Below are 19539 nucleotides of genomic sequence, written 5' to 3'. Positions count from 1 at the left end.
CCTTTCTTTTAGAGCTGTGTTTCTCAAAGTGCTATTGACAGACCACTTACTTCAAAAGTATTAAAATATATTAAAAATGAACATTTCTGGGCTCCACACTAGACTTACCAAATTATGGTCCCAGGAAAGCTAAATAGGAGTTTGAAAAGAGAAAGGTAGAAAAGATAAGGATAAGGTATTCCAGATAGATGAAGCAGGTGTAAAGGTATAAGGCTTGAAAAGGCATCTCATGCTCAAGGGTCAGTAAAGTGTTGTCTGTATGGCCATAGCATTAAGGCCGAGAGTGCTGAGGTCTGATTCTAAAGAGCCTCGAATGCTGTATTTAGACAACTTTGCCATATTAAGTAGGTAGGAGTTACAAACTCAAACTGCCTTCAGGATTTGGTGGGCCAAGACCAACTGGAGATTGTCCCATATAAAAGGCACAATGGTGGAAATATTACAATTCCAGATTTCAGGATATACTACAAAGCTAATATTATCAAAATAGTATGGTACTGGCACAAAACTAGACACTAGACCACTTTTTTACACCATACACAAAAATAAACTCAAAATGGATTAAAGACCTAAGTTTAAGACTTGAAACCATAAAACTCCTAAAAGAACATATACGTGGTAATCTCTTTGACATCAGTTTTAGCAACATATTTATGGATATGTCTCCTGAGGCAAGGAAAACAAAAACAAAAATAAACTATTGGGACTAGACCAAAATAAAAAGCTTTTGCACAGCAAAGGAAATCATGAACAAAACAAAAAGATAACTTACTGAATGGGAGAAGCTATTTGCAAATAGTATATTCAATAAGGGATTAATATCCAAAATATATAAAGAATTTATACAACTCACACCAAAAAAACCAACTTGATTAAAAAATAGAGGGCCTAAATAGACATATTTCCAAAGAAGATCTACAGATGGCCAACAGACACATATGAAAAAGATGCTTAGCATCACTAATTATCAGGGAAATGCAAATTGAAACCATGAGATATTATTTCATGCAAGACAGAATGGCTAGTATCAAAAAGACTTAAATAAGTGTTAGTGAGGATATAGAGAAAAGGGAATACTTATGTACTGGGGGTGGGAATGTAAATTGTTACAACCACTATGAAAATCAGTAGTATGGAGTTCCCTCAAAAAATTTGAACTACCCTATAATCCAGTAGTTCCACTACTGGGTATTTACCCAAAGAAAATAAAAACACTAGTTTGAAAAGACATATGTACCCCTGTGTTTTTGCAGCATTATTTATAAGAAGCAAGATATGGAAACAATTCAAGTTGTAGGTAGCAATAGATGAATGACTAAGGGAGATGTGCAATATTTATATATCTATAATACTACTCAGCCATAAGAAAGAATGAGATCTTGCCATTTGCAACAACACAGGTGGACCTAGAGAGTATTATGCCAAGTGAAATAAATCAAATCATATGATTTCACTTAGACGTGAAATCTAAAAAACAAAAACAATAAATGAACAAACAAACACAAAAACAGACTTAAATACAGAGAACAAACTGATGGTTACCAGAGGGTGGGTGGGTGGGTGGCAAAATTAAGGAGATAAAGGAGATTAAGATGTACAGTTTCCCACTTATAAATAAGTCAGAGAGAGAAGAAAATTACAGCACAGGGAATATAGTCAATAATATTGTAATGATATTGTATGGTGACAGATTGTGACTACACTTATTGTGGTGAGCATTGAATAATGTATAAAATTATTGAATCAGTAAGTTGTACACCTGAAGTTCATATAACATTGTATGTCAATTATACTTCAATAATAAAAAATAAAATAAAAATAAGAGGGTCAACCACTACTTGACTCCAGCCAGTTGTTGCTGTGCAGGAAATATGTGCCTAGTGTTGTCAAATATTCTTATTCTCAAAAAAAAAGCTAAGACTCTAAAATTTAATGTGACATCTCCTGACATAAATTTTAAGAACTAATTTTTTTAAATGTGATATAATCTATAGCCCTCCTCTAGCTGTAGCTTAGTTTTTAACCTCCATGTAAGCAATAGGAAGCTTTCCAAGATACTTAAACACAAGATAACACATAGATGCCCTATAGTGATATGATATGATATGATATATAAAATGAATTGTAGAAAGTGAGACCACAAGAAGCATGATGACCAGCATAAGAGGCAGGCTATAGTCAGGCATAAACTAAGAAGAGGTGATACAAACTGAGAGGTAGAGTTGGATTTTTGAAGCATTTCATAGACAGCACATACTAGATTTAATAATTGATGGATACAGTAGTTGAGGGAATGCAAAAAATATATGGCAAGTGGATAGTTGAAGTTGTTATCTGAGAATATAGGACACATAGACATTTGGAAGAGAAAATAGTCATTTAAAAAATGTTCAACTTGGGGTGCCTGGCTGGCTCAGTCGGTAGAGCATGCAACCCTTGATCTTAGGGTTGTGAGTTCAAACCTCACGTTGGGTATGGAGCCTACTTAAAAAAAAATGTAAAAAAAAAATTTTTTTTTAATGTTAAACTTGAAGTATTTTTCAGAAATTCAAAGTGCATCTGGATATTGGACCTGAGTAGAAGTCATGGAGGGCAATTATAGCCACAGTCAAAACTTTCCCCAGAAGAAATACTGACAACTTTTTGTTCAGGTTCTAATTCACTTAAGGATTATTTTATTTATTTCTCCTATTTTAAAAAATAAGAAATTTTTGGTGTCTTTCGGCACATTTGCTATAATTTAGTCATTTTACTGATTATCAGCATCACAGAATTACAGATTTTGGATAATTCCAGAACTCAGAGGTGTTTAACTTAAGCACCATTTAGTCTTCCCACTACCAGATACTGAATCACCATCCAATATCACCAGCAGGTACTCATGCCATGTGTATCAAACAGCTCTAGTGATCAGGAGCTCATTCACTCCAACATGTTTGTTCCATGTTTGGATCTTTCAGCCTATTCAACAGCTTTTAAGAATATTTACCTAAAATTGCTTCTTACTATTTCCATTCATTGGTTCTAACTCTGAGTCATACAGAATAAATAGATTAGAAGCATCAAAGTAGAACAAAGCTGTGGGTATAACGAGGCAAAAAAATAGGAAGTAGGAAGATACAAGTAGGAAAATAACAAAGCACATAAACAGTTTTGTGAGCCATACCTTTAGAAACTATAGATAATTTAGGGAGAGTTTAAAAGTGATGAACAGAAGATTAAGCAGATTTGAAAAGGAATCCTTATCAAGAAGCCTCTAAAGAAAAAAATGTGCCAGAAGTTGATATTGGAAAGAAGGCCTGCAGGACCTGAGGATTTGGTGTGGAAAGGGGACATGCTTTTCCTTTTTACTATTTTAATTCCTTGCCTTTACTCAAAGGCAAAAAGATGCAATCATATCAATACATGTACTTCTCTACTACCTGTACCCATTGCTTCTTACTCCCTACATGGCTGTCATATTTTAGGCTGTAAGTGACAGCTTAAATTGTCACCTCCTCAGAGAGACATGCATTTATGACCACCTTTTTAAAGTGGGTTTATGTCTCCACACTATTTCCTGCAATATAACTCAGTTAATTTCCTTCATATCACTTTAAGATCTATAATTCTGTGTATTTATTGTTTACGTATTGTCTGTTCCTCTACTAGATGATAACTCCTTGAGGATTTGTTTACCTCTTTATACCTAACTCCTAGTACAATATCCGGCATATGATAATAATAAATGTTTTTTAATGAATGAATTTAATACAGAAGATTGAAGGTGAATTCTAATGTAGTTTTACATAGGAAGAAAAGTCAAGTTGTCTATTTATAGTGAGACCAGAATAGGGATAGGAAATTAGCAAAGTGGGATTTAGAAAAGATTTACAGACTGCTAGGTAATAGAAAATTAAGCATAAGACCCAATTTTAATGAAAATGATTGATTATTTCTGTAGGCTTATAAAAATAGTATTCTTATCTAATTTAGAATATAGATATTAGTGTTTTGTCTATAGGAAAGGAGCTACACCAAAGTTTCCATGAGTCTATGAAACAGCATCCATTTTTTTTTGGTAATGAATATGGTTAACTTTAATCATATTCCCTAAAGAATCATTATTGATCTAAATTAGAATGGTTTGTTTCTCTTAGTTGCCATATTTTATAAATAATTATTTTTGATTTTTTAGTTTTGTTTCATCACATGGGAAGCCAGATACTTATTTATCAAATTCTCCTGTATTCGAGTTTGATACATCCTCCCTGACGAAATTACCTCAACAAGCTGGAAATACAACTATTGTAAGAAGCACCTAATTGTTTTCTTTTAAATTCTGACTGAATTGCTAAACTTTCAATGATTGGCTTTTTTTCTGTTAACCTCAAATTATAGGTCCATTCACAAGAAAGAAAACAACAAAATCTGTCACCAGAGATTGGAAAGCTATGCTTTACTCACTCTAAAAAAATACCAAATTCTTCACATTTTGTTAAGAAAGTGGATTTCTTTATTAGAAACAATGAATGTAAAGAGGAAATTGATTTCAGGTAAGAATTCTTTAAAGACATTTCAAGACTATGCCAATAAAAACTTTCTATGAAGAAATTCAGGGGTGCCCGGCAGTCGGTTGTGTCTGCCTTTGACTCAAGTCATGATACAGGGTCCTGGGATAGAGCCCTGCAGCAAGGTCTCTGCACAGCAGGGAGCCTGCTTCTCCCTCTCCCTCTGGTGCTCTTCCTGCTTGTGTGTTCTCTCTCTGTCAAATAAAATCTAAAAAAAAAAAAGAAGAAGAAGAAAAAAATTTAGCATTTTTTTTCTTGGTTTATTTTATTTTATTTTATTTATTTTATTTTATTTTATTTTATTTTGTTTTGTTTTGTTTTGTTTTATTTTATTTTATTTTATTTTATTTTATTTTATTTTATTTTATATCTTAGAGAAAGAGAGAGAGAGGAAGAGCAAAGGTAGAGGAAGAAAGAGAATCTCAAGCAGCCTCCACGCCCAACTCAGAGCCCAATATGGGGCTCCATCTTATGACCCTAAGATCATGACCTAAGTTGAAATCAAGAGTCCAATGCTTAACTGACTGAGCCACCCAGATGCCCCTTTCCTTGGTTTATTATAAAGATCAGAACCTAAACATTTTATTTACTGAAAAACATTAAATATTTAGACCCCTCATGACCTGAACTCCGTAAGATATTCATAATATTAATATCTCAATTTTTGAGAACGTATGTTTAATACTTTTAGTTAAAACATTTTGTTTTAGTAAACTTTATTTCACTGATTTGAATAAAACATGTTGATAATATAAAGTGTAAAATCACTTAAATCCCAATGATTGGCTAATTTTGCAGAAGTTCAAGTTGTATTTTAGCCAATCAATTTCCTCACGGTTCTACAGTTTCAATGAAAAGTCAGATTAAGTCTGATCAGTTCCCCCTAAGGTGGTCACTTCTGTGGGTAAGTAGCAGTTTCTCTTACCCTCTTGAATAGTCAAAGTTTATAGACTTGTTCATACACTGATTAAATGATATCACTTTTTAAAAACCTTAAGGAAATACCTAAGAGACTTGATCTCTACTTCTCATAATTTATGAAGTCTGATTTTCCCCCACAGACTTCTTCCTAGGTTATGCATATTGAGGTTTATTTGACACATTAATCTGTCAGCAATCTATATATATTTCTATACTTTCTTCCCCCTGCCCTCCAGTAGGTATCATCCTGATGATGAAGCTGATGAAATGAAGTCTTTCCTGGGAATATTTGATGACATTTTCTAAAACAAACAAAAAAAAAACATATTAATAAGGCAAGATATAAAGACACCCAATTACAAAGCATGCATTTTATTTTTTTAAGTAGTCACAATTGCTCAAATTTTTTTCTCTTGGGTTTGATCAGTTTTATGGACTTATTTGCACCACATTTTTGGACTGATTTGTTTTCCTTTTGTAACTTCATGAAAAGCACTTTTACAGTGGGTTTGTTTCAGTAAGCTGAAAATTCAGTTGCACTTAGATATTATTTGGTTATTAAATGTATCTTGATTGGATTTTGACAGGAAAGAATTAAAAATTTCATTTTTATATTTTCTTGAGAAAGATATTCTTTGAAAGCAAAATAATGCTATGTCATGGAATCAATTTGTTGTATGGATAACTCACCAATATTGTTTTGTTTTACTAAAGATTTTTATGAGTCCAGTGGCTGGCTGAACCTATTGTTATATAACTTCAAACAATAATAAATAAAATGTTAATCAATATAGATTATTGTTTTCCTTTGGCTTGTTTTCCAGTATGGTGAATTCTAAAACCTTGTTACATTGACTTTTGCTATGGCAAACACTATTTCATGTTATTTTCCCATGAATTTTTTCTCAAATTTATTGATAAGTAGAAGTATAAGCAGTGTTTATTATTTAATTTATTTATATATACATGAGAAATCAAAGCCCACTTAAGAAATTTTAGGAATTTTTTTTAAGCATAAAAGCCTTAGAGGCAAGAGAAGAAAAGAAACTTCCAGATGAAATTGTTGTTGTTGTTGTCACTGGTAAACAGTTATGAGGCATCATATATATTAAGAACAGAAAAAAAGCTTAAAACTAAGAAGCTATATTATGTATTGAAAAATAAGGGCAATCAGTTCCTTTATTTTAGTCATCTTTACCTTTGGCATGTTTCTGTATCTGAATCAATCATGCTACAACCTTTAAAGGTTATTAAACACCATTAAAATGAAAAATTGGTGCACTACAATCTGCTCATCTTGCATACATAGATTTGACACTAAAGAAATAGCAATTTAATTCAAGAAGACTTATTATGATCTGCTAAGCAAAAGCACCGTGCTTGGTACTGCAAAGGAGGCAAATGATAAAAACACTCGTGGAGTTTTTGTTCTCGTGGATCCTACTTTACATTCTGGTACAGAAACTAAGACATATAATAATGCAATAATAAAATGTAGAATACATTAGAGAAGTGGTTTTCAAGCTTCAGGATGCATTGCAGTCATCTAGTAGGCTAGTTTGAAAACAGATTGCTGAGAACCATACCCAGAGTTTCTGACTCAGTAGGTCTAGGGTGTGGCCTGAGAATGTGCATTTCTAACAGATACCCAAATAACACTGATGTTGCTGTCCAGGGATCACACCTTGAGAATCACTGCAATAGAGGTTTGAAGAGCTTTGAGAGTTCATAAGAGAGAGAACACAATCCTAACCATGGACTTAGGGAACCCTTTATAGAGAAGTTAAAATTTGAGCTGAGACTTGAAAGATGAATACAGTTTTGATGAACAAACATATGAAAGGACATTCTAACAGAGAACAGCTTGAGCAAAGCTCCAAGGAAGGAAAGTATCTTTTTGAGGAATAATGAATAGATAATTTTAAACATGGGTTAATGTTGTAGGTGTCTCTGTGTTGTGTGTATTTTAAGATTTTATTTATTTGAGAGAGACAGCACAACCAGGAGGGCAGGGAAAGGCAAAGGGAGAGGGAGAAGCAGATTCCTCACTAAGCAGGGAGCCTGACATGGAGTTTGATCAAGGACCCTGAGATCAGGACCTGAGCTGAAAGCAGACACAACCAACTGAGCTACCCAGATGCCCCTGTAGGAGATATTTGAAATGTACCTTAAAGCCAGACTGTGGAGGACTTTAGATGCTAAAAACCTGAGCTTTACTCGGCAGCCAGATGTTTCCCAAACTTGCCTGATCATAAGAAACATGGATAATAAATATAAAAATTTCTAGAACTTACCAAAGGGCTACTGATTCAGAATTGCCAAGTGGAGGGGTGTTATAACAAGATTCCTGGTTACTCTTCATTATCAGGCCAGTTTTGGAAACATATGATATGGGTAAGTTCATTTCCTAAGTAATCAAAACAAATGGCAAATTAACATAGACATGCCTTATTTTGTGCAAGTGTTTACCTGGAAAATTAGATGTAGTAGTCCTTAAGAAGTAGACTAACCACTTAAAGGAGTCCAGTCACTGGATATTCTTACCATAAGTGAATAACCCTACAGTTTTCCATTTTGTAACTCGTTTCAAATATATAATAAACCATATAACAAATCTTTGTTGGGTTCAATTTTTCAATTTTTTTTTTCAGTCAAAAAAGTCCTTAATAGACTGTATTTTTCCCACCTCTAAAGTAGCATATAGGCACCTACCTCACAGGTATGGAGTGAGAATGAGTAAGCCACTGCATAGGAAGCTCTTAGTTTAGGGACTGATGCATAATATGTGCTCAAAAATGGTAGTTGTTTGTACTAAAAAACCCTCTCCTTAGCAGTACTATAACCGATCAGAGGGGTGAAATAATACAATACAGAGTGTCTCCAACTTAACAGTTGATTTCAGCTTTGTGATAGTATGAAAATGATATGCATTCAGTGGAAACCATATTTCGATTGTGAGTTTTTACCTTACTCAAGCTAGTGATCTGCATAGGATACTCTGTTGTCATGCTAGGCAGCAGCTGGGAGCTGTACCCTAGTCAGCTGTTTTTTACTTTCAGTACAGTATTCAATAAAGTACATGAAATATTCAACACTTTATTATAAAATAGGCTTTGTGTGAGATGATTTTGTCCAACTATAGGATAATGTAATTGTTTTGAGCATGTTTAAAGTAGGCTAGTCTAAACTATGATGTTCAGTAGGTTGAGTGTATTAAATGCATTTTTGGCTTAACAATATTTTCAACTTACAATAGGTTTATTAAGATATAACCTCATCATAAGCGTAAGTCAAGGAAAATGTTTCCTTGCAAATCACATTTGAATTATTACTGCAATTCAAGTTGCATAAGACTTGACAAATGAACTCTCTGACTTTCCATAAATATATCATCCATAGAAAAATTTTCTTTTAGACCTCCCTCCTACATATACTTCCTCATGCTTTCAGATAGATTCCTCTATCTCTGTCCCCTGTTCAAAAGCACTCTTAGTTGTTTTATGGTAGAGCATATAAATCTATTTTAATATTACCTTAGGTAAAATGTAATTAGAAAATAAATCTTTTGCAAATTGTGTTATAATACATTCTAAAGCCAAATAGAAATGATTGCTGAATTATTCACTCTTTTAGGTTTTAGCACAGTTTGCTCCTTGGATCCTTAGTAGAGTCACACAAAGTATCTCTTTTTATCATGACCCCATTTCTAGAAAACACCCTTATCAAGGACAATAGGGAACCACTCCTTGAGGACGTGTAGCCTAGGACTTACAAAGCTAATACTTAACTGTGACATCTTAGATCATACCAGGTGTCTATATTTAAGAACATCTACTTTTGTGGGAATAGAGAAGACACCAGTGAGGAGAAAGGGCAAAGAGAAGTAAACCAAGCTAAGCTTAGAATTAAGTAAGTAAGCTAAGAATTTCATTGTGGATTTTGGTTAGTAGAATAAATAAAACAAAAGGAAGGAAAACCCTGGCTCTTTTTGTCTTCTAGCATGTCAATTCCTGGCTGCTGCTAGTTCCAGGCCTTGCCTCTCAGTATCAGATCCAAAGACCGATAATAGAAGAAACTCCTTGGAGCTGGTGTTAGAAGTTCTCAGGCCTCACTCCAGAGCTTCTGAGTCATAATCTGCATTTTGACAAGGTCCCTGTCTGCATTACATGTATGTTAAACTGTGAGAAGCACTTTTTTAAGGTAGAAAGGAAAGGAGGCAATACCAGGATTTTTAAGATAATCCATTCCAGAAGACAAGTATAAGAGTAATGATGATTACTTGATTTTCTGCACATATATTTCCTATTTTAAATGTAATATGGTGATATCGCTCTTCTTTAATTGCCTTTCGGTATAGGTTGTTTTCCTCACCAACTGTGTAAATTATCTTTATAATTCCCATGCATCAACTGGGTGTTTTTTTATGTAGCTTGAGAGGCATTTAGATGCTCTATTGAGTTTTGTTTTAATTAACATAATAAAAGCCGATAATTCAAAAGAGCAATCTTTGTCTTGCTTATTTTCACATTTCAATTCGGAAACCTTTCCCTAAACTAACATATACCTTAAAACTCCCTACATACTTCAGCAAAACAGAGTGAAACAAACAAAACAAAACAAAAAAAACCCATAATATTCTGAAAGATTTAGAAAAATGTGCATAAACCTGCACTCATGTATGTTGTAACTATAATTTTTTTAAAATCAAAAAAGGAATGAAAATCCAGCTAACATTGCATTTTACCCCCTGAGGGATATCCTTATGACAGTAGGTGGCTTCAATCTTTTAGAAACATGATAAAGTCACCATTTTGGGTTTTATTTGCCTGTTTCTGTATTAATCAGTTTGGAAATGTAAATCTTTTACCATTTACAACTTAAAACAATTTTTTTAATCTAAAACCAGTTTTACTACAGTGTTATTTTTTTTATGTCAAGTTTATTAAAACTTTAGCAGTACAAATTATTCAGGTTGCAAGTTATCTAAAGATCAACCAGGTGAAGTTCATATTTAAAAAAAAGAGGGCAAACAAAACAACCCCAAAACAATGAAAAGAGGAAAACAACATAAAGGAGATTCATTAGTAAGTCTCTACAACTTAAAGACAAAATAGAAATGAACTTTCCACAGCTCACTCATCTACTTTTGTCTTCATTTACTTGTTCTTAGCTGGACTCATAATCAATTTTTTTTATGACCATACTTTAAAATTTTTGTCATGTACATGGTCATTTTCTTGACCCTTTGATTTTTGGTTTTCCTTTTCCACTGTAGACTACTCATGCTCCTTATATTTCAATGTGGAGTACTTTAATTAATTGTCCTACTTTGTTTTTATTTTGAGAATGGACTTTGAACTCTATCAGCCTTTCCCTCTATTATTATTTGAACTCTTATGATTATATATTTTTTTATTTTTTTATGATTATACTTTTAATAGTATATTCTTTTCTGACCTTCAGAATTTCCTTTCCAGAGTGAATTTTAATGGTTTCTTTGTTTTTTTTTTGTTTCTGCTTTGACTTTCTTCTGTCTCTGAGCTTTGTGAATCTCTCCTCCTTCCCCTCCTATCTTTATTCCTTGATGTTGCTCTTCTCTGGCTGCTTTCTGGCCTTTCCCTCTTTACTCCTTGTCTCTGTATCTGTGGTACTCCTTGCTTCTACTGCCAGTTCTGTCATGGCTTCTGGATCGTATCCTTCTGCTCCTGCCCCTAATTCTGCTTCTTTCTCTTGTTCTACCATTATAACTGCCTTTTTTTTTGGGGGGGGATACTTTATTTTATAGTTTCACCCCACATACCACTTTTCCTCCTGAGAACCACAAGCACTTTAAAAATCTGCATAAATATTTCTTACAGGATCCCTTTGATGTTGGGGTCAGATAAAAGAATCTTACTCTATGGGTGACAAAATTAAGGTGATTCTCCAGGTCACATGTTTCTTAAACTATTTGGAAGTGCAATCTGGTTTACAAGTGTTTTTGTAGCTGGCAGAATTAATTTTTGTTGAAAAAATGGGACCATTTTATTGTATTGTTTCAATCTCCTCTCAACTGTGGAAAAAGAAAAGAGACAAGAAGCTCTTTTTTTTTCCTTTTCAGAATCTTGCTGGGCACCTTATCTCCTATGTATTTGTCTGTGGGCTCAATGCCTTCTTGATGAGAGTGAGGTACTGGGATGGTGACTGAGGCTACAGGATGAGTAAGGACAGGACCATTGTAACTGCCTTTGGTTGTATCACATTCCTTTCTACACTATGCATCTATTCTTTCCCTTACTTTTCCTTACTTTTATTATCATGTTCATTGCTCTTTGATTTTATTAAACTTCTCTTTAATTTTGCCCCTTTCAAAAAAAAATTTTGCCTCTTTCTTGATCTTTTCCTTTAGACTCAAACTTTTTCTTTAGCATTCTTATGTTCTCTTTCTTTACTCCTTGATCCCTATTTTCTTTTATTTCCATTATGCTTTGTATTATTATATATTATATGCTTTGTTTTTATTATATTTATCATCTTTTTTTCTGAATTTCTTCTAATGTCTCTCTCTTTGCTGTTAGGTTTATGATCTTTAGCTTTCTTTTCCTCTTCATTTTTTCTGTTTGGACTCTTGGACATATGCCTATGATCGGTTCTGTTTTTCTCCTTTACTCTAGCTGGATTTCTTTGATTTTCTTTTGTTTCAGTTTCTTTTGTGTAACTCAATCTTAAGCTCCTTTGATTCATCTTTCACCACTGGATACCCTCATTCTTTGGGCTTTCTGAATCTCATGCCTCCAATGTGAAGCAGTTTCATTACATCTGAAATGATCCCTTGATCTGGATCTGGGGGGAGTTCGATAATCCTTGATCCTATTCCTTTAATTTCTTTGCTAGACCTAGTAACTGAAAGTCTCCTCTGATATGAAGTAGGCTGGAAGTTAGTTATCTGTGTGTGTATGTGTGTTTCCTTTCTTTGTCATCAGCTTTGGGAACACTTTTTCTAATTAGGAATCTATCTTCAGGTATAGAAGGGAATTCTTCTGGATGGACAGTACTCTAGTGTTATGCTTTAAGATTTTTTTCAGCCACACTTTTCTTTTTTAAGATTTTATTTATTTATTCATGAGAGACACAGAGAGAGAGGCGGAGACATAGGCAGAGGGAGAAGCAGGCTCCATGCAGGGAGCCTGTTGCAGGACATAATCCCAGGACCCCAGGATCATGACCTGAGTCAAAGGCAGACGCTCAACCACTGAGCCACCCATGAGTCCCTCAGCCTCACTTTCACTAGATGTGTTTTTCTTTCTAGTGTGTGTGTATGTGTGTGTGTATTTTCTTTCTAGTGTGTGTGTCTGTATGTGTGTGTGTATGTGGGGGGTACTTTTTCCTACGTTTCTTTTTAAAATTTCTCTTGAGAAGCACTTTCAGAATCAGAATAGGACTGAGAATCTCTTGAGCTGTATGAGTCACTGGATGAGGAGGAGGGAGAGCATTTATGCCTTTTCTTTCTTAGTTTGGGAATTAGCTCTCCACAACTATCTAACTTGCAAATGGTTTGCTCACTACATTTGTTTTCTGGTTTTCTCTCTCTCACAGCTTCCTGAACAGAATTTACTTACCCAAAAACAACATGATACCCATCTGAATGAGAAGTTGGTTTTCTGGTTATGAAGAACTATGAACCTTTTGTATCCTTCCCCTTGTCACTGATAAGAGAGATTCTCTGTTGTGCTTAACAGGGAAACTCTCATCTTTAAAATATTTTCTGTTACTAGATTCCCCTTCTTCAATTTCTTCACTGAAGTCGCCATCTGAACCATAAAATCTTTGACAATGCTGCAAAACTGAAAACTCTTATAGTATAATGGCTTCTGAGTTACTTTCCCTGACCCCTTTTCACCTGTAAAAGACAATAAAAGTTATCTGTGTTTGGGAGAACATCAAAAAAAAATTCAAAGACAGCTCTTCCAGCAGGTTGATTAAAAATGGCAATGTCAAAACAAACAAACTTGCAAAACATTGAGGATGCTGAATCTTTGTTCCAATGGCTCCAATACTTCAATCGTTAGATAGAGAACAATCAAGAACAAGTTGATTCAATCAAGGACAACTGATCCAATCCTTTCACTCCTGCACTGGTAGATACACTCTTTTTTTCTTGGGGTACTGTCCTTTAAAGCACTTCAAGTCTATAGCTGCCCAGAAAAGGCAATGAAGCCCACTACTACAGTCATATTTACTGACTAAATCACTACAAAAGTTTTATTTTACTTTTAAAATTAATTTTTCTTTCCATTATTATCTGATACATTTTTAAATAAGAGAAATAATTGAATGGTACAATAAAAAAAAAACCCTTAGATTCTAGTTCAAAATTTCAACTTACAGGACTGGAAAAGAGCCCACCAAAATATTAAATTACTTGCCCATTGTTTCTCAGCTAGTCCTGAACTGAACCCAGACTGGCACCATACTTTTCCTACTTTAATTCTTAATATTAAGGGTTATAGCTTATGCTCATTTTTGTAAACTTTTTATCTTTCATAATAAATGTAAAACGTACTTCTCCTTTCTTAAATGTATTAAGAAATTTTTTTCTAGCTATAAACCAAAATAGTTCAATTCTAAGCACAATTTTAGCCATAGCTGTTGCTATACTTACAGTTTTGAAATATTGCCTACATATGTAATATAGTATTAGAATGGTCTTGCTATACATGCATTACCATTTGAAAATGACCAGATATCTTACTATTCTTTTATTGAATATTGTGACTGAACAGCTGTTTTATACTACCTCTTATATTATGAGCTAGTCTTAGAAAGATGAACATGAGCAGGTCATGTTTCAAGGGACCCATGGATGATCCAGGTAACAATGATCAAAATGCAACAAAAATATAGGTCTTTTAAGTTATCAAGGTTTTTTTCTGGTTGTTGTTATTGTTGTTTAAAGTAGGCTCCATGCCCAGTGTAGAGAACAATGCAGGCTTGAACTCATGATCCTGAGATCAAGACCTGAGCTGAAATCAAGAATTGGATGTTTAACTGACTGAGCCACCCCAGAGCCCCAAGGTTTTTTAAAAATTAATATCACTATCAAATTCTATCATCCGCAACATTTTCTAGACTCTACATAAGATTCATAGTGTCTGGACTTCTTAAGGAGGTAACATGCAGCCATAGTCAAATTTATGAAAAGGAAAGCTATACATTCTTTTGGACAGTGAATTATTAAAAGAGCGAAGTTAGGGGTTGGGGTAAATTTGGAGAGGAGCAAAAGGTCATGGAGGGAACAGATTGACAGATTCTGGAAGGAGAAAACAAAGGGATTAAGGGACTAAAATGAGTCATCTGCATCTGGTAAACTGGAGTTATGATCATTTACATGCATATATCTAATTAATATTTACAATTTGGGCTGAAAGGAAATTATAAAATCAAGCACTTATCAACAGTACAAAGTAACCCATGTTTCTAACTAAAGAAAAGTATTTTAGTTGGAAGACTTATTCATTATGGAAAGTTAAAGTATTTAAAATATAGTTTTAGATGGAAATGATAAAACATACATTTCTCCCTACTTTGATGTATTTTTGAGGTGTCAACCCTTGTTGTTGGTTGTTTTTATTTTGTTTTGTTTTTCTTTTTTTTCCTGTTGCCTCCTTCATTGAAACAGCTAGACTATAAAGTAGATGTTCCTCAGGGAAGGGTTTTCAAATCCTTGATTTTTAACATCTCAAATCTAAGATCCAGACTTGAGACAAAAGAATTGGAAAAATATCTGATGGATTAATACCTGTTTTTCCTGTGCTCAAGACTGAAGATTCGCTAGACTTGGGGAAAAGGAGAGAGGTCAGAGGAAAAGAAAAGAGCTCAGATGCTGGGTACCTGAGAAAAGACGTGGGCTCAGCTTTCTTTTAGATTTTTTCTAAAGTCTAAATAAGTCTAATTTCCTAATATTATTAGTAAAAACTAACGTCTTCAGATTCAATATGATCTAACAAAAACCTTATACTAATCTCAGCTGGTATAGAAACTCAGATCTGCCTAACCGACTGAGCCACCCAGGCACCACCAATTGTACAAATTTTAAGCATGTATTTCACATGAGTTACTTTGCCAGTGTGTGGAAACCAGTAATCAAGTTTATAAATTATGTCATGGGACACATGGGTGGCTCAGTCAGTTAGGCCTCCAACTCTCAATTTCTGCTGTGGTCGTGATCTCAGGGTCCTGAGATAGAGCCCCTGGTCAGGCTCCATGCTCAGTGGGGAGTCTGCTGGAGATTCTTTCCCTCTGCTTTGCCTCTGGCTCACACACTCCCTCTCTCTATATATAAAATAATAAGTAAATAAAAATCTTAAAAAAAAAAAAAAAGAAAGAAACTCCAATCTGAATCTCAGTTGTCAGGTAAATGTGCAGATTGTAAATACACTGCCTTAAAAAAAATTCTATCTACTACTAGTACTAGCTAATATTACTGAATTTGTACTATATGCTGGATCTTGCTCTAAGCCCTATGGATGGCATATTTAATCCTTTCAATAGTCCTCTGAGGTAAATACTCTCATTATGTATATATATTTTTACACAAGGAAGCTAAATAAATTGCCAAACGTTGCAAAGCTTGAACTTTATGTGATTTGAGAACCCTTTACATAATCATTATGCCATTCTGTCTAGAATGAAATACTAAAATACGGCATCTTTAAGGTTACATCAAATCATCAAAATCCAGGTTTCCCCCTAATCTGTAGAGATTTTTTGTTAGACAATTTCAGGCAAATTCAAGAGGGCTGTTAGCCAAGACCCATCCTCAATTCTCTGTTTCCAGTTTAACTCTATTTTCCAGAGAAGCAAGTCTACTATGACTTGTTTCCATAGAGCATCTGATCATTGGGTGAGGCCTTTCCCCTGTGCAGGTCACCTATCAACGTGAGTAGACATCTCTTCTTCCCATTTGGCTTTGCAAATGGTCACTATTTTGTTTTTTAGTTTCCACACTTAAGCTTTTGTACTTTAATCTACTTTTCTGACCTGCCTCCCCTAAATGCTATTTATTTTCCCTAAATTGATGACTTCATTCTGAAATCCAATATTTTGGAAAGAGAGAGAGAGAGAAAAAGAAAGAGGGAAAAAAGAACGCCCTGCTTTTAAGAGAATCCTCTTAATAAGGGCAACTTGGGTTTGTCTGTCCATGCTGGGTTATAAAGCTTCTCTGCTGCTATCAGTGAAAACTAGCCTAAATAAGAAAGAGAAGAAACAGTGTTTTGTGACCTTTTCTGAGATCACAATACTCTAGTCATATCTGCTTGGAATATGACTCTCATCTTGCTATTTTTTCCCCATAATATTACAGTTATATGTGGTTTCTTTTCACACCTCTCATCTAGGAATATATTGTTTTGAAGAAAAGTTTGGAAGTTAAACACAAACCTTTACTGAGAGTATTTGATATCTATCTTATAAAAAAAATGACTGAATAAAGTTAGCCTTGAAGTTCTATTTTTATCCTTAAATTAAAGTTTAAAGAAAGAAAAGGGATTAGCAGTTATTATTAGATTTTTATGTTAAAAATTATGAACTTTCAATATATAAATTTCAGGTTTTTCCCAATAGGCTTTATTACTTCTTCTGATTGTCTTTTCATTTTCCTGTGCTGTCCATCAACCAACTATTTCCTATCCTTTTGGGATTTTCCTCAATTTCTGTTTGCATTACAATGTCATATTTCTTTTATTTTAAATGATTTTAATTTCATTTTTAATATATAGTGAGAACACACTGTAATAAGTTCATTTCACTACTTTTCAGTTGCAAAATAATTTTTTGCCTCCTAAAATAAGTTAAGCATTTCAGAGACTTCAAAGAAAGATTCTCTTTTCTCTTCAAATTTTCTACATTTATAGAAAAGGGATCCATGTGTCCAAGCACTTTTATAAAGAAGTGTTTAGTAAAATAGAATCACCAGTTTAAAAAGTATTTCTCCTTTGGAATATTTCTGTGGCAAAATTATGTAAAGCAATTTATAGCTTCATGCTCTTATGTTAGAAGAAAGATTGTTTTCTTTCTTCACCATAAAAAGAGCTTTACTAGATTTTTTTCTGATTATGAAAGCACATGCTTATTTACAATAGCTGTATTATTAAAGTAATTCAACAGTTACATGCAGAAAACTTGTACATGTAGCAACATAGATCTAAAAGACAGTATGAAGTGGGAAATGTAAGACACAGAATGTGATACCATCTAAGTAAAGTTAAATTCTGTAAGACTACAAACAAACTAGAAGATTTACATCAAATGCATTAACAGTTGTCAGTGGGGGGTGGTTTCAGTGATCTAAGTAGGAAATAGGGTTAAAAGATAGCAAAAGAAGAATTTTCAGGTAATACAGAAGTACAAAGATTTTAAAATCCCCCTCAATCCTACTACTTGGTAATAACCATAGTGCGTATTTTAGAGTGTAGCCATCCAGATAACATACACACACATGCACACATGCATTTTAGGGTGGGGTTATAATCTGCTTTTTAATTTTATTTTCATTGAACAGTACAATATAAATGGATTGATATTAATCATTAATAATCATTGATTGATATAAATCAGTATGTGCATAAATCTGCACAACATATTTAATGACTACCCTATTGATGTATATTTAGGTTTTTCCAGTTTTTTTAATGACTAATGTTACAATTAACATTCTTATACATGTATCTTTATCTATTTGCTTTTGATTAGAAATGCACATTTAAATTACTGAAACAAATTGTCAAACTGCCTTCCAGAAATGCCATTTTTACATTATTAATATGAAAGTTTCTGATTTTCACAAGGTTTTAAATTTAAAACACTTGTATAACAGACCCCAGGGGTGCCTGGATGGTGCAGTCAGTTAGGCCTGTAACTCTTGGTTTTGTCTCAGGTCACAATCTGAGAGGGTCATGAGATCAAGCCCCACATAGGGCTCTGCCTTCAGCAGAGTCAGCTTGGAGTTTCTCTCTACCTCTTCCTCTGCCACTCCACAGTCTCTCTCTTTCCCTCTCTCAAATGAATAAATAAATCTTTTTAAAACAGAAAACTAACAAACGAACAAAATTATCTCCATATTCCAGACCATCTAAATGTCCAGATCTCATTAATAGAATTAATTTACTCACAGAGTCCTTTCTGTTCAGTGGGAGGTCAAAGTCTACAAGCCCTATTAATGTCATTACACAGCAGACTATTTAGCACTACAGAGCAGTCTTGGTCTGACCTATACATCAGGGACCGAGTGAACTACAGCAAGAGAAAACAGAAAGGATGCAACTAGAACTACCCCTCACTCCATTCACATGAATTCTCTTAAGTAGTACATCAACCTTTTTGCACTTCTACAGGCATCAGAATCTTGAAGTTGAAAAAATTAAAGCTTTTAATTACTGATAGTGGGATCTGTGTTCTAACTAGTTGTGAGCTATTTTTCAACCTCATTCCTAAAGTGCTTCTTACTAATTTTTTAATGTTCTGACCTCATTGACAACAGTTGAATTAGTTTTCAAACATGGCCTCCAAATCAGACAACAATTCCAGCCAGTGGGGTGGGCAGAGCTGGGCTGTGGAGCCAGGCTGACTCTGCGCTTTGTCCAAACTCATTTGCTGGAGGGCCTTAGGGTAGTCACTAAACTTCTCTGTCTCTATTTCCTAAGTATTACGCAGAGATAAGGATATCCACTGGACTCTAGTATCTAGAGCAAATATTTCAACAAATATTTGTTAGTTAACTCAAAGTAGCAATTAGCAATAATGAATGTGAAATGTTTGGTACCTAGAAAATACTCATTAAGTGGTAGCTATTATCATAGTAAGATAAGATATGGGGATGATGTTGAAGGAGAGAAGCAGAAGGCAAAATATTTCAGGTAGTCTGGATCACTGGTAAAGAGTCCAAGATTAGGTGCTAGGGCCAATATGAGTTTGAAAATGTGGAAATTAATATTGGCAGTTTGGAAGAAGAGAGGGTTGCTTTGAATTAGCTCAGCATTCAGGGTTACCAACAGCCTGTCCAAATGGAAACTACATATGTGGCTTTTAACAA

At 34.1% G+C, this 19539-nt stretch overlaps 1 protein-coding gene and 1 pseudogene across 17 annotated transcripts in view; one reads left to right on the top strand and one right to left on the bottom strand.

Moving 5' to 3' along the window:
- The window catches only part of HFM1 (helicase for meiosis 1), a 139833-nt gene extending 125965 nt beyond the window's left edge, over positions 1-13868 (top strand). For 12 of the 17 annotated variants that reach the window (XM_072834449.1, XM_072834456.1, XM_072834455.1 and 9 more), the window contains 3 exons: positions 4178-4289; positions 4381-4535; positions 5708-5834. In XM_072834449.1, coding sequence (XP_072690550.1) covers positions 4178-4289; positions 4381-4535; positions 5708-5777 — 337 coding nt within the window. In that variant the 3' untranslated portion in view covers positions 5778-5834. Of the gene's footprint in view, positions 1-4177; positions 4290-4380; positions 4536-5707; positions 5835-9470; positions 9955-13046 lie in introns of those variants that run through there. The other 5 variants (XR_012035058.1, XR_012035059.1, XR_012035057.1 and 2 more) reach the window with 5 other exon arrangements.
- On the bottom strand, positions 10664-13880 carry LOC140637709 (uncharacterized; annotated as a pseudogene).
- Positions 13881-19539: the final 5659 nt, after the last annotated feature.

The sequence above is a fragment of the Canis lupus genome, chromosome 8, assembly GCF_048164855.1.
Source record: "Canis lupus baileyi chromosome 8, mCanLup2.hap1, whole genome shotgun sequence".
Lineage (NCBI taxonomy): Eukaryota > Metazoa > Chordata > Mammalia > Carnivora > Canidae > Canis > Canis lupus.
This window is presented reverse-complemented; position numbering and strand designations above follow the sequence as displayed.